At 37.1% G+C, this 20592-nt stretch overlaps 1 protein-coding gene across 1 annotated transcript in view; it reads right to left on the bottom strand.

Annotated features, from left to right (window-relative positions):
- Positions 1 to 388: 388 nt before the first annotated feature.
- Positions 389 to 20592, bottom strand: part of LOC131689444 (heparan sulfate glucosamine 3-O-sulfotransferase 5) — a 63704-nt gene continuing 43500 nt past the window's right edge. Inside the window, exons 6-8 of the mRNA XM_058974536.1 lie at positions 15001 to 15164; positions 12499 to 12692; positions 389 to 2241 (exon numbers count right to left, since the gene is read on the bottom strand). Of these exons, the coding sequence (XP_058830519.1) occupies positions 2018 to 2241; positions 12499 to 12692; positions 15001 to 15164 (582 nt within the window). The 3' untranslated portion in view covers positions 389 to 2017. The remainder of the gene's footprint in view (positions 2242 to 12498; positions 12693 to 15000; positions 15165 to 20592) is intronic.

The following is a 20592-nucleotide window of genomic DNA, read 5'->3' as shown; positions in this document are numbered from 1 at the left end:
CAGTGCCTATTTTTATAAAACAAATAAATCTCAGGTTTGAGCAAAAGTGATAAATTATAAGCGAGTTTTTATTTTCCTTTGGAGTGGGATGTGCCAAATTTATTTTTAGTTTGCTTATCATAAATACATTTTTTTGTGAAACTAGTTGGCAATTATTTCAAATTATTTCAAGCTAAAATTCGCAATATTTTTTATTGTTCAATAGTCCAACGTATTAAAATGGATGAAACATTTTGTACATTGATAAAGCACTGAAATAAAACGAATTCAGCAGTTTTAAAGGTTTTAAAGGTTTTCAGAATCATTTATTCTAGTTGAACACAAATTATACGAATTTTAGTTACTCGAATTTTACAGTATATTGAAATACTTTGTATAATACCAATTAACATCTATTTAACAATGAGTATCTTTCCAGAAATAGTTTAAACAAACATTTGAATGAAAAACATTGACATCAATAACTTAATGTGGGTTATCAAAGTCACCCCGGAATACGAAAAGGGACTTCAATTTGAAATCATTTTTGGAAAAATAGCTGGAAGCGGAGAATTTTAGGTGAAACCATCCAACCTTGTTCTCCATACATCAGTACAGGGTATAAAAATATTAACCTTGAAAAAAATGTGTTGCGTCTAAAAATATGTAATGATTATTTCGAAAAGTAATTAATGTCAGCCCGGTTTACGGTACTTACATATTCCTAAATCATTCTCCTAGCGGAATACTCCCATAAAATTGTATCGAGCGATCGCGTTGATTCGAAATTCTGTCTAGTTTTAGTGCATACTCATGTTTCCTAGCAGTTTACCCTCAGATCACTACAAATTTCTAGGTGAAAGTTTCAAAACCTAAAACGACACCTAGACGACTTTTTAAGTCACAAGTGATTTTATCTTGCGTGATCGTGCAATTTTTTGACTATGTCGATAAAATAAAAATAAGAATGTTTCAAAGATTTTCTTCCATTTAATTCCACTATGTGGAATTAAATGGAAGAAAATCTTTAAAACATTACGTACATTCCACTAAGACCTCCGTTCGCGTATATATTGGGAAAAATAAGAAGAAACAATGGCATCCATTTTACCTGAAAATTTGTGGCGCTATTCACGATGTTCCTAAACATTGCCTAAAGCTATTGCTTCCAAGTTTGCTAGAGAATTGCTAATTTCTGTTTAATAATAGAATTCTCACAATAAGTGACGGTATTTGCATCACAAAGAAACTTCGACACTGTTCCCCACTATCTTTCTTGTGTAATATCAGTCACCTTCAAGCATTCAGATGGCTCGTTACAGCCGTTCTCATTAAAATTAAATGAATCGCTGCTGTTTCCCGTTTCCAATATCCATGCTCCCACACTGGCACGAAATCAAGTAGCATAATATTATCGTTGTTGGAGCCCCATTTGAATGTAACACCAAATCCAATTTCTGCGTGTTCTCATTTTAACGATATCCAGCAAACTTTGAACAACCAGTGAATCTTGTTATCACTACCCATTGCCGTCCTTTAAAGATGAGAGCCGCTGTTAATTCACCGTTTACGAGGATCTGGGAGGCTGCCAACTGCTGAACCAAATGACCCACAGATAATAGAGCCACACGTTGAATTGGACAGTGTTATTGTTCAAGCTTTCCGGTTTCACACCAACCTCATCGGTGAGTGTTCTGGCTGTTGCCTCTTGCAGATGAAAAATATTGATTTTCTATAATTAGTTCCTATCTAGCCGTTTTTGAAACGTGCGCTACTGCAGCAAGCTATTTCGCCATTTTTCCTTTTTGAAGTCCCGCGTTATTACTTTTAAATCTTTTCATCCTTTCGGGATGTTTTTTTACCATGTTCCTAGATTTAGATCAGTTCCATTGCACACGCACTCTAACCTCTAACGTGCCTTCTTAATATTACCACCCTGGCTGATATATACAGAGTTACCTTTTCTCCCGTTGTGCGATTTCTGGTTGTATGGTTGGCGATGATGACCCGTATAACGAGACCAGTACCATCGAATCTCCTATTCCTCCGGCCAGCCTAAGTCTTCCCCGACCAGCTCGTAGAATTTTTGATTATGTTCGACGAAAAACTTACGCAACTTTGAAACCACCACCGGGTCGACTCGGGGGTGCTTGCGACCCTTCGTCTCTCGCAAACACTTGTCTCCGGTTTCGTTGCGTAAGCAGTAGAAACCTTTCGTCTCGTTGAAATAGAAGTTATTGCTTCCGATTCGTGGTTCGATTCCTGAGGGTAGGATGAAAAAGAAAATGAAATTATCTTAACACAGAAAATTTACTATCCAATGGATATATTGAATAAAAACTCGGGGCTGTTGGATACATTGATGTAACCCTGTGTACATGTGTGTATTGGATCAATTACTTTAAGTTATTTGGTAAAATTCTTGGTACTTGTGCTACGCGCCGTTCACAATAGCTTGTGCAATCGAAACCGCTACTTTTTTCAATAGTTTTATTTATTTTTCAAGGTTAGATTTTAAATGCTTACGATTCTATCATTTCACTGCAATTCAATTTTTGAAATGTGTTCAAATATTGCTCAGAAATTCTTCTAAGACATTATTTCAATAGGTAAAACTATAGAAACTATGACAAAAGGTCGAAAGTACAAAAGGTCGAAAGGACAAAAGGTCGAAAGACAAAAGGTGGGATACACAAAAAGTCGAAATACAAATGGTCGAAAGACAAGAAGTCGAAAGGACAAAAGGTCGAAAAGAACAATAGGTCGAAAGAGACAAAATGTTGAAAGGGAAAAAGGTCGAAATGGTCAAAAGGTCGAATGAGACAAAACGTCGAAAGCGACAAAATGTTGAAAGGATACAATATTGAAGGTATGGTCAATAAGACTTTTCCACGCGATTTCTTATTCATTCGCATTTTTTTTTTCATCATATGTTTTTGATTAGAAGCATAACTGAGGGCAAACAACCAAGACGATCAATTACTGTTTTCCAATGTCTTTTGTTTTTCAATTGCAGTTGATTACTAACCATATGTTTATTTGCTAGTGTTTGAGTGGAATAGACTATTCCCCTTAAGTTTTGCCTTCCTTGGCTACTATTGACTATGTGTTGTTCTAGTAATTTCGGGCCTTAGTTCGGAAATCTGTAATAGCTGCTATGTTGTCGTCGGTTATCTGTCATTCATCATTCGTTCCATATGCAGTTTATTTGAATTACACTCTCTTCAGGTAGTATTTCCACAACTGCGAAACCTGCGCTGTTCTTGGCGTAGAACCAGCTATGCGCATTGGCAATTGGCAAGCCCCGTACGCTCATTTCTAACAAAAGTGGTGACCATCTTGAAAACATCTGTTTTCACCCAAACAAAAATCATTTCATAAAATAGGAGCCTCAAGCTTTCCAAAATACTTTTTCACGTTTATTTGTTGCTTTAACCCATTCATGCCCATGTTGTTTGTGGACAACAACGTTTTTAAACAGCTTTAACTTTAGATTCAGACAAGATTTGTTCACAAAAACAAGTTAGACTAAGAAATTTGATTATTGCCTTTTATTTGAGCATTAATAGTTACAAGGAACAGCTCTTTCAACTGAAGTTATTGCAGTTAGTCTGATTGGATTCCGATGGAGCAGTGCTGCCAGGGACAGTTTACGTTGACGACGGAAAATGAATGTTTTCATATATCTTCGTTATCGTCCAATATTTTTGAAAACTGATGAAACTTATCAATTTTGACTGTCTTTGGCTACATTTTCCAGGCAATTGGACTATTGTGAATATTCTAGGAGAATTGTATTGAGCATTGGAAGGTAAAAATTGAGCAGCTTCTAGCACTGCAAGAGAAGCACCTATCTTTATGAAAAAAGGCTTTTCGTGTTTCTTAATCTCACCGTTCTCAGGGAAAATAGTTTTGAAACTCTACATGCACTAGGAAAAAGTTGGGCATGAAAGGGCTAATTACGGTTTTACCATTATAATGATTTTTGTTTTGAGGATGGCTAAAAAATGAAATACGTTGTATCTCGTTTCTAAAGAAACAAAAGAACTATATTCAGCGGTCAAAATTAATAGCGGTTCCACGAATGTGTACAACAATCAGAAAGTCTTACAATTTTTCGAGATACCGAGGAGGTCCGAATTACCCCCACGGTCTTAATAGCTCCGGGCTCCCCCATTTATTTTTTATTCATTTATATATTTATTTGCATATTTATATATTTATATATGAATTATTTATTTCATTACAACAAAGGCTCTCCCTTTTTTAAAATTATTAATTAACAATAATTGGTATGCGACGTTTTTAATTCTATATATAATATTGTTAAACAAATTTTTCGTTTCACTATACTATACAGAGAAAAAGATAATTCTAAATATATTAAAAACTATTTTTCTAAACTTAATCGATATTTTCAAAAATACAAATTCACGTTTGTTTGAAGGCCAATGCTTTAAAATTTTATCTTTGAATATATTAGCTATATTTGATTTTTCGTTCCTTTAAGGATATTTTTTTTTAAATGTGGCGTTAAAAATTTGGTTTAGACTTTAATCTTTTCCGACATTGCCAATCCTTTAAAAATTTATTTTTGAAAATATTTTTGTTTTTTGACCTTTTATCCTTTCGACCCTTTGTATTTTTGACCATTTGTCTTTCGACTCTTTGTCTCTTAGACCTTTTGTCTTTCGACCTTCAGTCGTGGATTCGAAAATATAACGTTCTATGTATGAAAAGACGCATCTTTACGATTCTACTCAAACTTAAATTGTTAAAAACGCATATATACTTATAAAACGGAGATAAATGTCAAATGAAACGTAATATAAAATTTATATTTGCTCACAATGAAAGTCATAAGGACTTGTTGAAATTCGTAAATGTCTCGGTAGCATATTTGCCTTCGATTAATAAATCTACCTATATTTTCCGTATGGAAGACTTGTGTAGCAAAATCATAAGTTTTACTTATGGATTTATAATTAAAATACTTTATATTTAGTACTCAATACTATATTCAAAATACTTTATATTTAGTGGTATAGTCCCACGTTAACAGTTCATACAACTGCATAGGGCTGTCCCTTGTAGTTTTTACATGCAATTGAAAGTTGGTTGTGTCTAGGATGTCTGAATTTCGAAGCACCACAGTCATCGAATAGCACACCAGTTTGTTTTCGTTATTTCCCTGTGGTTTCGAAATATAAGTTTTCTGGGTTCAATGATAACCGACGCGTGTTGGTCGCAAATATTCCTATTTTCCACTCTTCTGTATACCTTATTCCGAATGTGCCGAAAGGCTTTTTAGTTTTTTACGGTAATTTGTTTTCGTTGGTTTGGTTGGACAGAAAGAGTTGTTTTTGATACGAATTATTTGCCGGTGCATTCTATCAATCGTTTAGATGTCGATGCAGCAGGGTAAATCGTTTTGGAGTCAATTTTCGCCAACGGGAAAAAATCGAAAAAAATTCAATGTCAATTATTTGAAGTGAGGTGATCAAATTATTCTTGATTTTCTGCAACTCTGTCTCTGTTTTCATCCGTCAAACTCTTGATAAATCATGGTGCAGCAGAGGAACAACTCGTTACAGTACGCTTCGCTGCTCACTTAACAATTTCCGTTCGAGTGTCTGTCGAAGTGGCAAAATTGGTTAAGAGTGGCACCCTGCTCGTCCATTTTTAGCTTCGACATTATCAGCAATAGCAATTCCAAGGTGGTACCAAATTTCAAAGCAAGTTCCGACTATTATCACGTTATTTTTAATTTGATCCTTTCTAGCAGTTTATTAAAATGCGAATTCGAATCCAACAATACAGGGTCTGTCACTCGAAGTGTGACCAATTAAAAAGGTCATAAATTCGGCTTAAAATATTATTTTAATTTACTTCAAAGTAAAAAATGTGTGAAACTAATCAAAAATTCAGAATCAATTCACTTTTGCTCGATATGATCACCTTTTAGCTTTCCTATGGCCTTGCAACGGTCAAACACGAATCGCAAGCTGCTCGGAAAATGGCTTCAGCATCTCGAGGATGGTGTATTTTTTCCCTCGGACTATGCTCACCAAATGGCCGAGAGAGAATAATTCATTGGATTCGCGTCTGGTGAATATGAGAGCCATTGTGTGGTCGAAATGAAGCTCGGAACGTTAGTTTTCCGCCTTTCTTGGTTGCTTTGTAAGATCGTGCCGAGTCTTATTATGACGACCATGGTCTGCGACCAAAATGTTTTTCTGTCCACGGTTTCAAAGCAGCCTGTAGAACACTTTACCGGTAATATGTTGCATTTTCTTTGACGCCAGGCTCGATGAAAACGATTGGAGAGCGCCCATCTGCGGCTACAGCTGCCCAAACCATTATTTGCGGCGAGTACCACCTCCTAATGGCCAACCGATGACTAAAATTATCATATGAATGATAAATCAAGCAAATTCGGAATTTGACCGCCAATTCAGCCAAGCGAGTCACTTCTTCGCTCTCTCTCAAGTCTAATGACCAATGTTTTGAAGGAATATCCCTTTATTTTCAAATAAAACCGGGATTTGAACATAAATTAGTTATAGTTTTCTCATAATACAAACACGTTGCAATTTTTCTCCATAATACGGCAACGATTTTTTGTTAGGCGAAATGTAATATTGAATATGTTTCCAAAAATGCCTCTGTTTTACATTAACAAGCACAAACTATTTGTGTGAAAACACACGCATTTTATTTTGTCTTCCCAAACATTCACAACTACGCCGCGCACATCAGCTTAGATTAGAAATTGAAATATTTTACTTCTATATATTTAAATCATAAATAATGCGCCTTGAAATTTTCGCGACTTGACCAGTATAACTCACGGCTTAACGTGACGCTTAACGCAAGAGTTGAATACTTCAACATTGGAAAATATACTCATCATTTTTAAACTGAACTCACACATTACTTTTGAAGAAATATCTCCAAAATTATTCAGTGAATTCACAAATTGTTTATACAACCGAGTTCCTCGAATTAAATAGACTTGTTTTCATACCTAGATGCTAAAAAACAACGTATGAAATAATAACATATGCTATTAGCTTTTGAAAAAACCTTTCTATACAAGAAAGGCAAAAAACATGCTTTTCTGTATTATATTGAAGTATATCTTTAACATATCCAGCTTACCCCAGATCCCCTCAAAAGCTTTCTAAATATTGTTAAATATGTCATTTTCCACGATTCATTTAATCGTGATTGTTAGGAGGTTTCAACGCTGGTAGCATAAACTTCAACTTCGACATTCATACATTCTTCTTTTCCACTGCTGACGTAAATATTAATCCAAATGATTCACTGGAATGGGCTGCTACTGTTTGCTTGCGTAATTGTGTAATTATTTCTCAATGTTTCTTTTTTCTATATTTATGGCAGTCGCACGTCACGATAGGTAATTTAGCCAAATGAAATATATTGAGTTTGATGTATGTACTGCAGTTATCGTAAGAAGTACCCGTAAAACTGATATTGATTTTACCAACACTGCCACCAGGCAATACCTAATTCCAGCAAGATGACAAAAGAAAATTTCTACAGAAATAATTGTAATCCATAACTCCACATTAACCGACGACAACGATGGTACCATCATTGTCATTAATGTGGAATTATATGATCACAACTTACAAGGAAGGAAGACCACAATCAAATAAATTTCCTCAAAAGTTTTAATTGAACATGTTGGTTGCATTTTAAGAATATCTGTAAACCTATCGATTCCAGCGATTGTTTTTCAATTCAAGAGTCTAGCATTTTAATGTCGATCTGTGTTCCACATTGATAATATAAATTCGTAAATATTATGAAATTGAACCTGAAATACACGAATTCATTCGTCGTTTTCTGCAATGAAGTATTTTCGTGCATTGTAAATAGTAGGTTTCGTTCATTTCATGAACAAAAATGACCGCTTGGTGAACGAAAGCGTTCGTAAATTTCACATATTTGGTGTACACTGCACGAATGATATTGTTGATATCGACATTATTTTTCGTGAATGAAACGAAATGTTTTGTTTATTTTATTCAACGTTTGTGTATATTACGATCGATTTCGTTGGTTTCACGAATTCATTTCGTTCATCATAGAAAAGTTTTCGTATTAATTAGCATATTATTTTTGTCATTCGATCTTTTGGGATCGATGTTTGACAACACCGATTTTTTTTTAATTTGAAAAGAATCGATCTGGCCAAATCGATTTTATTGTGGTATGAAGAAATGGTCGTTTCGTAAATGCTACTTATTTAGTGTACATTGAACGAATGTTATCGTTGATAGCGATATTATTTTTCGTGAATGAAGCGAATAGTTTCGTTTATGTATATTACGAACTATTTCGTTGGTCACACGAATTCATTTCGTTCATCTTAGAAAAGTTTTCGTAGTTGTTAGAACATTATTTTTTTTTCAATCGATCTTTTAGGTTCGATTTATGACAACAACGATTTTTTAAACTAATTAAAACTGATCTGGCAAAATCGATTTTATTTCAACCTGCTCTCCTCTATAGAGAACTAATAAGTTTGTGGTGTGAAGTAATGGCCGCTTGATGAACGAAAGTTTTCGTAAATTTTGCATAGTTAGTCTACCTTGCACGAATGCTATTGTTGAAAACGATGTTATTTTTCGGGAATGTAACGAAATGTTTCGTTTATTTTAATAAATGGTTGTGAATATTACGAATGATTTCGTTTGTCTCACGAATTCATTTCGTTCGTCTTAGAAAAGTTTTCGTATTTATCAGCATATTTTTTTCATTCGATCTTTTGGGGTCGATATTTGACAACACTGATTTTTTTATTTAAAAAACCGATCTGGCAAAATCGATTTTATTGTGGTATGAAGAAATGGCCGCTTGATGAACGAAAGTTTTCGTAATATTTACTTATTTAGTGTACATTGCACGATTGTTGTCGTTGGTAACGACATCATTTTGGTAAATGAAATGAAATGATTCGTTTATTTTAATAAATGTTTGCGTATAATACGGACGATTTTGTTGGTTGCACGAATTCATTTCGTTTATCTTAGGAAATTTTACGAATTTATTACCATATTTTTTTCAATCGTTCTTTTAGGATCGCAACAATGATCCATGACAACAACGATTTTTTTTAACTGGCGAAATCGATTTTATTTCAAACTGCTCACCTCTATTGAGGAGTAGAAAGATTGTGGTGTGAAGTAATGGCCACTTGATGTACGAAAGTTTTCGTAAATTTTACATATTTAGTGTACATTGCATGAATGTTATTGTTGAAAACGGCAATATTTTTCCGGAATGAAACGAAATGTTTCGTTTATTTTAATAAACGGTTGTGTATATTACAAACGATTTTGTTGGTCGCACGAATTCATTTCGTTCATCTTAGAAAAGTTTCCGTATTTAATAGCATATTATTTTTACATTGCTCCAGCAGAAAAAAAACTCAAACTTCTTCATACAAAACCAACGAGCAGTTCGCAATGGCTGAACTGGATCCGTACTGCTCCGGATTATGGATCAACTGGAAGCCAAAGAGGTTCAGGAAATCTTCCTGAAACCGGAGGATACGGATACGGTTACTAAATAGTCAGACCGAGATCGTCGTGATGATCAACAATTATTGACCCATATTCTACCTCTCTTTTGACGTTGATGGTTTGACGAATAATGCTCGTAAATATTACGAATACTTTCGTATATAGTAGTGAACAATTCGTTTGCCTAATTAAGCCGTTTCGTAATAAACCAACGAAAGTCGTCTCGTGGTTTTCACGAAAAACTCGTAATAAAAAATAAAAGTGTTTCAATTGAACTACGAATGATTCATCATATGTACGAAAAAAATCGCATATTTTATGAAAATTGTCTGTACGAATCTAATTCGCAGCGATTTACGAATATATTCTATCAGTGCATATTTAGCAGAAAATTTTAGAAATTCGAAAACTCAAAAAATTACCTGTTCATTGACGGGGTACCCATAAGAAAGAATATCTTACTGTGGAATAAATTCGAGACTTAAAAATAATAAACGTCTTTTCACACAATGATAATCACTACCGAATTACCCCGAATGCGTCACCTACAGCTACAACCTACGCAATATTTTGTTTAAAGGATTTAAAAATAATCAAATATTCATATCGGGATAGGTTTTGATAGGGTAATGAGCCGATTTGCAACATCTGTATGTAACGCATTGAGCCGAATGGTAGGGCAACAATAGGGGAACTCGATTCGAGTTTTCGTTGCGCTCAAACACGATCAATTCACCGTTTTCATGGCATTTGTGTTATTACCTTGTTTCTTAAAAACGAGGCAAAGCTATTGATGCCAATTTGTACGCCTTCCGATCAGAATGACTTAACAAGATTATAACAGAAGTGAATTTTCGTAACAAATTGTATTATAAATTTGGTCTGGTTAGTAGTTAAAATAACAGAAAATTATAACGAGTATGAACGGGAGCTAAAGTTTTGATAGTTTTCTATTACCATGTTCTGATCGGGCTTCCATCCAATGTTGGCCTAGAAATTAATGCATTATTGAGGTACTCTCTAATAGGGTGAAAATAAGTACTTGACCCTACTTGATGGTCTTTTCTTGCACTATCGAAAAATATATTCAATCGTAAAATAGGATAACCAACCGGTTATGAAGCAACTTTACCTTTACGTCGAAAAATGTGTAGTTGTCTGTGGTACTTATGCACTATATAGGGTGATGAGCCTATTTTCATTTTGTTTCGATTATCACCCTACCCATTTGAAGCCATTGGTTAGAGCAGCGTCGATTATATCATGGTTTTGTTTCGAATATATTACGCTTTTTGAAAAACAGACACGGCACACTACGTTTTGATCTAAATAAGCCCCATGTTGTGTTAAAAGTGCTAGGATTATTTTTACAATTGATTTCCTTATTTACATGTAGGGTAGTGAGCCTATTAATGGGTTTCGGACTATTTCGTTAGGAGTTTATGTATGATGAGGTCGGTCAAAAAGTCGAACTATTTTATTATTTTATCTTAAAGTATAGATTCTTAAGAAAGTAACTCAAATTTTTATAGTGGTCTAAGCAGTAGAAGCAAAGTTATAGCGCTGTTCATCTTGTTCCTTTGTGGAGGCGGAGGGCGTGGCGCGAAACTTTAAACGTCAATAACCTAAAAATCATGTTTTACCAAAAACGTTATTGCTATGACTAGGATTGCCGAAATATCTTTCGGCCGATTCCAATTTTTGTTTAAAATTTTTGTTGGCCGTGTCCTTAAGGGGGGCATCTGGTGCCGCGAGTAAAAATATCGACTTCTTTATTATTCGCTTGATTGTTGGTTATCCGCAGGAAAATGTAACAAATTATTGAGATAAACGAAATACGCCAGATATGGCAGGTATGCCGAGATATACATTTTCTCTTAAATTGATGTGAATACTTCTCTTTTGGAAGGACAACATCAACAGAGAACTGAATCGTAGTTTCTTCGAATACACTGATTTTAATAGTCAAGATACGTGGCCAAAACCTTAATGTGCCAGATTCCTTCAAGTTTAGTTTTGGGTGGTTCAACAATTTTAAGAAACGGTACGGGCTACATAAAGTGAAGCTGTATGGAGAATAATTATCCGTTGATGCCATACCATTTGACCCAATGCGTTGAACAAAGATGGTAGACGCTGCTCTAACCAACGGCTTCGAATGGGTAGTGTGATAATAGAAACATGGCAAAAATAGGCTCATTACCCTACTATGATTTACTCCTTTTGATTAACTTTAACTTTTTATTACTTTTTGTGTATATAAGTACATGGGTTAACGCTTGAATGTAATTTTTTGGTTTTGTTTTGAATACATCACGCTTCAAATATACCACGCCAACATACAGACCGACCGTGATATAATCGAAACATTACTGTATTAAACCTCGTTTACAAAAAACGTTGTTATCAAAAATGATTCTATTTCTATCCGATGCGTCTGTGACGTGATGCGCTGAATCATACCAGACTACCCCCGACTGATTCCGAAGAGCAACCTCGGGTAACGTAAAAGATCCGCTTAATGGTAGCGATAAATGCCATGAGATGTTAGTTCAAAGATGTTAGCAGCAATGTTTTTACTGGTACTACAATCGAATTTTGTATTCGAATGGGACAAATTTCACATATTCTTGAGTAGTCTTCAAAGCTATCATAATTACATTTTAGAAGTACTTCCAGTAGAACCTTCTATAAACTGCCAACTACTGTAATTTGCATGTAACGGTTCGAATTTCCTCCACTAAGTGAATGTTGGCAATTGGTTGTATGCTCTTACGCGAGAAAACATCAATAGGTAGACTTTTCTTCCTGATGAACGCATGGTCGTTGTACACTTTCATACCATTTCTTTTTTCTATTCAATACATCTCCATACATCCCTACTTTGATGATTTTTATCACTTAACCTAGTAAATCTCAAAATTTACTATTAAAACATTTAACCAACCGGAATAACACTCACCTAGAAAGTCCTCGATGCGTCGAAGCTGTGACACTGGATCCTCTATCAGCTGGTCCCCATTGACAACGAGTAATTGCTCTCGTGGGAATACCTCCAGCCACCTGTGCACATGGACGTGATACTGTGAAATCGCCAGAGGGCGGTACGCTTCGTTAACGGTGCCATTCGGTAGTATCGCCAGATCTTCGAATGACCTGATGTTGGATAGAAACGAAAAAAAGAGTTATAAAAAATAACGTATATTTCAGTATCCGAACGACGAAATTGACAAAGGGAGCTGGAGTGTTATTTTTTGTACTAGTTTCATTAGGTAAGCTAATGGATATTTATCAGCTATAAAATAAACGTTTTCACCGTGTGCAGGATAACGTGCCTTATTAGTTTTAAGAATGGCAGTTATTAACAACATGTATCCGATCAGCAATGATAGATGTACATAATGCAAAAAAAGCTGCATGCTGCTTAGCCGTAATTGATCGATGTCAACTGTCAAATTACTAAATAATCTTCTGTAAATTATGTGTCTTATTAAATCCACTTATAACACTTGGGTTACAACTGGCTGTAATTGTGATTTTTTCGATTATTGAGGTTTTAACCTTAAGGTCATTCGCCTCTTCGGGTTAGAAATATCTCTTATGAAAAATTTAAAAAACTCTATGTGCGGAGTCGGGACTCGAACCCAGGTGCGCTGCTTACTGGGCAATCGATTTACCAACTACGCTACGCCCACCCCCAAATTGTAATAGAAATTGTAATTGTAATTCTATATGGAAATCAACCAAATTTTGTAAAATTTGAGAAGAACAAGACAAAAAGAAATAAAAATAAACCGCAATGAATGGCAGGCTCCATACATTATTTATTTATTTATTTAAATATTCTATAGATTCATTTAAGTAATAACACTGAAATCAAATTCATAAATTTTTGATATTGAATAAACAGGATTTTAATAACCTGTTGGATTAGAATGTTTCGTGTTCCACTCGTCAGCAAAACAGTACCAACAAGTTGGTGTCGGTTACTGACGAGTGGAACACGAAACACTTCAATCCAACTTTTCTAACCTTCATTTTGTAGCCCAATGCGCAAAAAAATTTTCCCATTGTTTTTTTCCTTAAGGTAGTCAAAAAATGTTGCATTCTTCTACGAGTGGTTTTTTGTAGTATAATTATGGAAATGTCAATATTTGAGCTTGGAAAATGTTACGAAAAATAGACTTTTTCAAAAATAGTATATTGAAAAATTTCCCGGATAACACAAATTCTTCACGCTTCATGCATTTTAAAGACATCTGATATCAAAAATACGAATTTGGTTTCCGAAATTGCATTTACTTTCCCAGGAAAGTTACCGTAACTGCAATGTATGATAATTTCATATGTGCCAGAACAAATCAGTCAATATTTCCGGAATCATATAGGCGATCTGTAAAGTCTGGGATAATATGGCGCACTCATTGTTTCGGATAATTTATCGCATAGGCTCTGCGTCATAACGTCCCAGGTCATACAGCACTGGGATATAATGACGCAGATCTTTTACGTCACAACATCGACTGCGACATACGATCCGAAAACGAACGTGCGTCATAACATCGGGGACATCATCACGCACAAGGAGTACGTCATAAGGTTCGAAAACAAATGTGCATCATAAAGTCCGGGACCTTATGACGCACATTCGCTTTCGGATATTATGCCGCAGCCTGATGCGTCATATTATCCCAGACATAACGACGCGCCCTTCTTTGGAACCTAATGGATTTGGGCGTTATGTCGCAGTACCTATGAAACAATGAGAGGGTCATATTATCCCGGACTTTATGACGCAATTCCTCGGTATCATACCATCCTAGTATCAGTGTGCGTCATAAGATCCCGCATATTATGACGTAGAGCTACTTGCGGACATTGTGACACTAGGATGATTGAGGACCTTAAGACGTACATTTATTTTCGGATCTTATTACGCACCCTTGTGCGTCACAATGTGCCGCACTTTATGACATACATTATGTGGGGACATTATAACACAGTGCTTACGCGGCACAATATATGAAATTGTAGGTGCATCACAGTGTTTAGGATTTCCACTGTGACATAAACTCGGAAAACGAATGTGCGTCATAACGTCCGGAACATTATCACGCACAAGGGGTGCATCGTAAGATCCGTAAATAAATGTACGTCATAAAGTGCGGAACATCATGACACACATCCATTTTCGGATGTTATGACGCAGCCTGGTGCGTCATAACATCCGAACGTTATGACACGATTTTCGTTCATGGTGCTGTTTTTATAACGTAAAAGCGTGATTGTTCGAGAACTCAAGATACTTTATTCGCGATTTCGGGAACAATTTTTTTCCGTGTGCAAGATTCATGTAAAACATGATAATCGCAAGACTAGATTATGTATTTTAGCTGCAAGCACAAGGTTATAATTCAAAAAAGAAAAATCTCCAGGGTTTTATATTCCAATTTATCGAACTCACCTGGATAGCGGCGAAGTGGAAGATAAAGTTTGTTGCTGTGGTAACGTGGCCGTGGCCGCGTGGCTCCGAAGCTGCGTATAATCCGATATCGCTCTCGTCACCGGTTCTCGCACTATCAGCAGTAGTTTTATTGTAGCATTCATCGCACGTACTCTCTCGGGAACCTGGATATAAACATACAAAAGAAGCAAAACAAATGATATATCTTTGTACAATCGCATGAATGCATAGTGGGTTGTTCGGGTGCAAATTAGCACAGGTACGGTGCGGTTTTGGTCGATGATGCGGGCCGCATTGTTTATCGTTATCCAACATAAAATACAGGTGCATAGATGTGGCAATCATGATTTTTATCCCAACCGTAGAAATCTCATAAATTGGGATTCACCCAACATCCTGCTCAAAAAATAGGTGCTGTCCTCGCTTCTATAAAATAAAGACGACTAACAAGAGCAATATGGGTGTACCGTATACTAATGAAATTGATAGGGCTTTTGGAAAGGTTGCTAATTCTCACAACGAGGCATTCCTTTTGATAGTTTTTTAACTTGAATAACATTTCATTTTTTGTTCGTTTCACATATCGAAATGATTATAACAGCAAGTGTTTTCAAGCCTTCGGGCTCTTCAACTTTGTATTTGTTTTATATAAATACATTTTTTTCTCTTTGTTTATTCCTAATCTAATTTTGATACTCAATACGTTAGCTAAGAGGAGCCGTGGTTTTATATATTTACAAACTACATTTATATTTATTTCAATCCTGTGAAATCCCGTGCATGCAATTTGCCATTGCGAATGTAGTTTTTTTCGCGGCGAGAAAATGTTCGTTTTCTCACCAACTTCGGGGTCATACATGTCTCTCTCGTTGTCGTTTACATCCGTATCGTCATCTTGATTCATACCTTTATACTCGCGATATTCCTGGCTTTTTGCCATTGCGGGTAATTAGTGTGAACTCTCCATCTTTGGTAGTAGCGTCTTCATTGATGGTATGAGCTGTTGAGTTTGAAGTGCTTGACGCAGCTTTAGCAGTTGCCATTAAGTAAGGGTAAGGTATGAGGGAATGGGCTAAACTACCCGCATTCTCACCACAAAACACCATTTGAAACAGCTGAAAGTATTTTCTCCATGTGTCCTCCGTAAAAAATTCCACTTCTCCGAAATACGACATGAACCTGTTAATTGCCACTTTGCAAGTAGGATCATGTAATTTGACTTCAATATTCCAATATATATAGATCATTTTTTATCATTGTCACAAACGAGCACGTGTTTTAAGTTGTTCTGCGAAATGAATCTTTTCGCCTAGGCGAATTTGTTGAATCTTCCACATGACGAATTCTCGGATTTACGCGAAAAGACTTGAAGATAATGATCACCTTGTTAGGCCGCATAATCACGTTTTGTTGATATAATCCTTACACCCAAAATCCAACGGATATGTTTCTATTACTTTTGGGTAAGATTCTACTGTCTTTTGAGTAACGGACTCATATTACCGCGAAGATAGTAAGCGGTCGAATGGCGAATTTCGATAGCTGTTCATGTATGCGCGTCACACAACCAAGCACTTGTTCAGTATGTGCCAACATCGGCTCTGTTCGTATGTAGAATAATTCGGTTGATTTGGTATGATAGCATTAGTGTCAAGTCAAACCAACCGGAATTCTGGCGGATTGCTGGCCGCAGTCAGGCTGGAATCTGCCCTAATATTGGAAGACACCAGCCGGAATTACGGATTGGACAGTGAAATAAAAATTTCGGGCAGTTTCCGGATACGGACCAGTACCCGGATGTGGACCAGTTCCCGGATGTGGACTAGTACCCGAATCCAGACCAGTCCCTGGATCTTACCCTTTTTCCCTTTACCAGGTGCAGACCTGAACCAGGCCCAGGCTTGGTGCTTAGATCCAGACAAGGGTATGGATCCGGACCCTTGGTTCGGATACATCGATCCAAACCGTAAGTCTTGCTTTCCGTAGGAAGCAAGGAAGGACTGTTCATGTTTTGTGCAGTCGTTAACTTACACGTCCGCGATAGAAAAGAAATTTCAATTTAACACCGACCGAAATACCCCACCACTATTCCGAGTCGGTTTTTCCTGACTGTGCTTTAAAACTAGCCGAGTGTGAGCCGATGAATGTGTCGTGTAGAGAAAATCGTCTCTATCCTGTAACATTCGACAAGGTTCCACCTTAAAGTAATGACTGGGTGTCAGTATTGCTATAAATGTTACGAAAAAACATTGTCGTTAAATGTAAAATACACGCAAGAAAAAGATATTTTTATATAAAGATAATGGTACAATTAAATTAATTACGAGTCCCAACAATAAATTGAACAAGTTGCATTTCATTTCATTTAAATACTCGTGAATATGGATGTCGTCGCAATGTCGGTTTTGAACAAAAAAAACAATTCAAAACTCAGACAGAACGGTAAAAAGAGCCGTTGTACCGTCAAGTGAGACCACTCATGCATTCACAAGTAAAAGGCATCCGTATATTTGTTTCGCCATCATGCCCATTTGAGAAAAAAAAACCCAAACTCTCATAAACGAGCTGAGCGACAAAAATATTTGATTTGTCGTCCAGTGGGGCCATTCACTAATACGGACAGCCAATCAGGAGCTAGCTAGGTGAATTAATCCCTTCGAAATTCGAAGCTGTGCAAGAATAGGGATGCTAGGCGACTCGCTGGTTGTATGCGTATCGAAGTTGCCGAGTTCACAACCCGCAAACGAAGCTACGCATCACGCCTGATGATCGGGCGGGAAGATGATCGCGTGTTCTGCCGAGCCACCGTTTGCAGCCGAATGAATGCTATACCTTTGCGCCAGCCTCTTATTTCCTGAGTCCGTTAAGGCCACATAGTGAATTAAATTCGACAGTTTCATAAAGGTAGTTATAATTATCTTAGCTATTTGGTTCCGGAAGCCGTTACAATTCCCGAAACTTTATAAATCGACACAGTTATTCGCCGTAAAGTTGGAAGTCTTAAAAGTTGTAACACAGTTTAAGTGCGTAAAGTGACACGGTACTGGGAAATCTGGACCTCCCGTCATCCAAAATTAGGGCCAGATTCTTCCGAAGAAAAGTGGCAGTGACTCAGAAGTGTCGAAAGGTCATCCGTCAACATACGACCACGTTTATCTGAGTGAAGCCAACGGAAGGCCGGAGGAAGTTCCCGGCGGAAGCGTTGGACCAGCAAGCCACGCGGTAAGACAGCGACGAAAACCGGTGGCCATCGGCCGGCGAAATACGCGGACAGCATCAGCAGCAGCAACACGTGGAAGCAGCCATCGTCGACGAATCAACGCAGTGACCAGTCAGTTAATAAAAGTTTTCTCATTCCTCGTTTCAATAAATAGTAGTTTCTTTTAAATTAAATTGGTTGTTGGACTTTTCTGTTTGCCACATTTCTTGCGTGCGCCTTTGAAATTGTTTTCAGATTGAGACCAAATCCTGGTTAGAGTGTTCAGGTGAGTTTTCCCTAACGCGGTGGCCGACCCTGTGAAGCTATAGAGGGTCTTGTTACTGGGCTAGCCGGCCATTAGTTACAATCCACATTGTGTTCGCTTCGCTTGATGCGCAACACTATGACAAACGAAGTGCTACACACTTTCAGACAATTCGACGCGTTAATATTTATTGTATAAGAATTGATGAAACTTGAGTGCGACGCAGAGATGATTTGAATGGGTTGCAATTACCGGTTGAGGCATTTTTTGTTGGGACCGTTCTGGTATTAAATGTCTTGCTATTAGATCACTTTTCTCTTATTACCGTAAAGGTATTACGGCCGAGTTTTGGGTAAACACAAGAATTCAAGTAACGCTATCCTTTGTTCTTCAGACAATGCACACAAGTAACTGTTTTTTCGTTCGGTTTGCAATGACTCGGTCAGACTCAGAAGCACACTGAGTATCATGGCAGATGTATCTGATGGCTGAAAATAGATTGCATCTTCAAAATGTTATTTTGGGTGCACTAGACCTTCAGATTGTGTGTCCCTCCATACGGGGGCCGTATATTGGATGGCAGGGTAGAGGATTTGTTTGTAGACAGCCATCTGATTCCCCAGGCTCTGTTTAGATGTTCCAGATATCAGCGGCTACAAATTTCAGATGAGTATGTGATATTTGATGATGATTTGGTTGACGTGAGATCTGTAAATTAGATATTTGTTTAGAGTGATACCTAGATAGGCCATTCTTTGAGGCGTCGCCAAACCGAATTCTGCACTCGTCAGACGGAACAAGTCTTGACGCTCTCGAATGCAGAAACAGTATAACCTGAGTTTTGATCGCATCGATTATAATTTTCGAGATAGTCAAATATTCAGTTAGAGTGGCCAGACCCATCTTAAATTGGTTTTTCAGGATGTTGATAATACTTTGACTTTTATATAGGATGTCTGTGTCATCTGCGAATTGTGACAAGATTCCATCTCCCGGAATAGGTGAGATGTCAGACGTGAAGATTTTGTACAGGTTGGGCCCAAGCATACTTCCTTCGGCACACCTGCAGAAATAATAAATGTAGCTAAGAGAACATTTTGCAAGGATACCTGGAATCTGAAAGATAATTTTTGATAATGTTTATAAGATACATTGGGAAGTTGTATCGATACAGCTTAAACACCAGATCATCAAGACCTATATTGTCGAACGACTTTTTAACGTTCAAGATCGCCATTACTGTCATCTGAGAAACTGACTTATTCCGCTGGATGATGTTGGTAACTCTAGTGAGTTGATGAATGGTGCACCATCCTTTAAGGAACCCAAACTGTTCCTGATTGACAAAAGACAGAAGGCGGCTTTGGATTAACTTCTCGAACAGCTTGGAGAGGGAGAAAAGCAATCTGATGGGTCGATAACTTTTGGCAATAGAATGATCTTTCCCCGGTTTAGGTAGTGAGATAACTTTAGCTAACTTTCACACTGAAGGGCAGTAGAAAAGCTCCCAGCAAAAGTAAATGAGCTATCTCGATGTTAAAAGTGTTATCAAAACCAGGGGCTTTCATATTTTTAAATGTTTTGACAAAAACCATCACCTCATCCGCCTTGTCGGCTGATGGTATTAGACATTTTCCATTATCTGTCCCCCTCGACGGGACCAGTGGAGCTATCGGTTTAGGTCTCTGTTTAAGAACCTTAGCCAGCAACCGAAATAGTTTTGAGTCAGGAGGGATTCGCCAAAGTTTTCGTTAGAAATCCCTGTTCTTAAATCCCCGTTCTTTGAAACCGTCTCCGGTAGATGTTACGTATTCCAATAAGCAATTTAATGCTATTGTATATTGGATGAGAGGTACTACCCAGATATTGAACGAGGACGGCTCTATCTCGTGCCAACCCTATTACTTGCTGCATTGTACTACATCGATCTCTTCCGTTGTATCTAGTTGAAGGTTGACTGCGATGTGTTCGTTGACGACTCACTGGAGCACAGAGCAAATTTCGGTTATGACTGGAAGGTGATCCGATGATAAGTCAGCGATGGTCGTTGTTGGTTACAGGTGTTTGCTAATGTTGATGGTGAGAATGTCGAGCGTTAACCAGCGTGGCCAGCGAGAGAATCGTTCGC

This window comes from Topomyia yanbarensis, chromosome 3, assembly GCF_030247195.1.
Source record: "Topomyia yanbarensis strain Yona2022 chromosome 3, ASM3024719v1, whole genome shotgun sequence".
In the NCBI taxonomy this organism is placed as follows: domain Eukaryota; kingdom Metazoa; phylum Arthropoda; class Insecta; order Diptera; family Culicidae; genus Topomyia; species Topomyia yanbarensis.
This window is presented reverse-complemented; position numbering and strand designations above follow the sequence as displayed.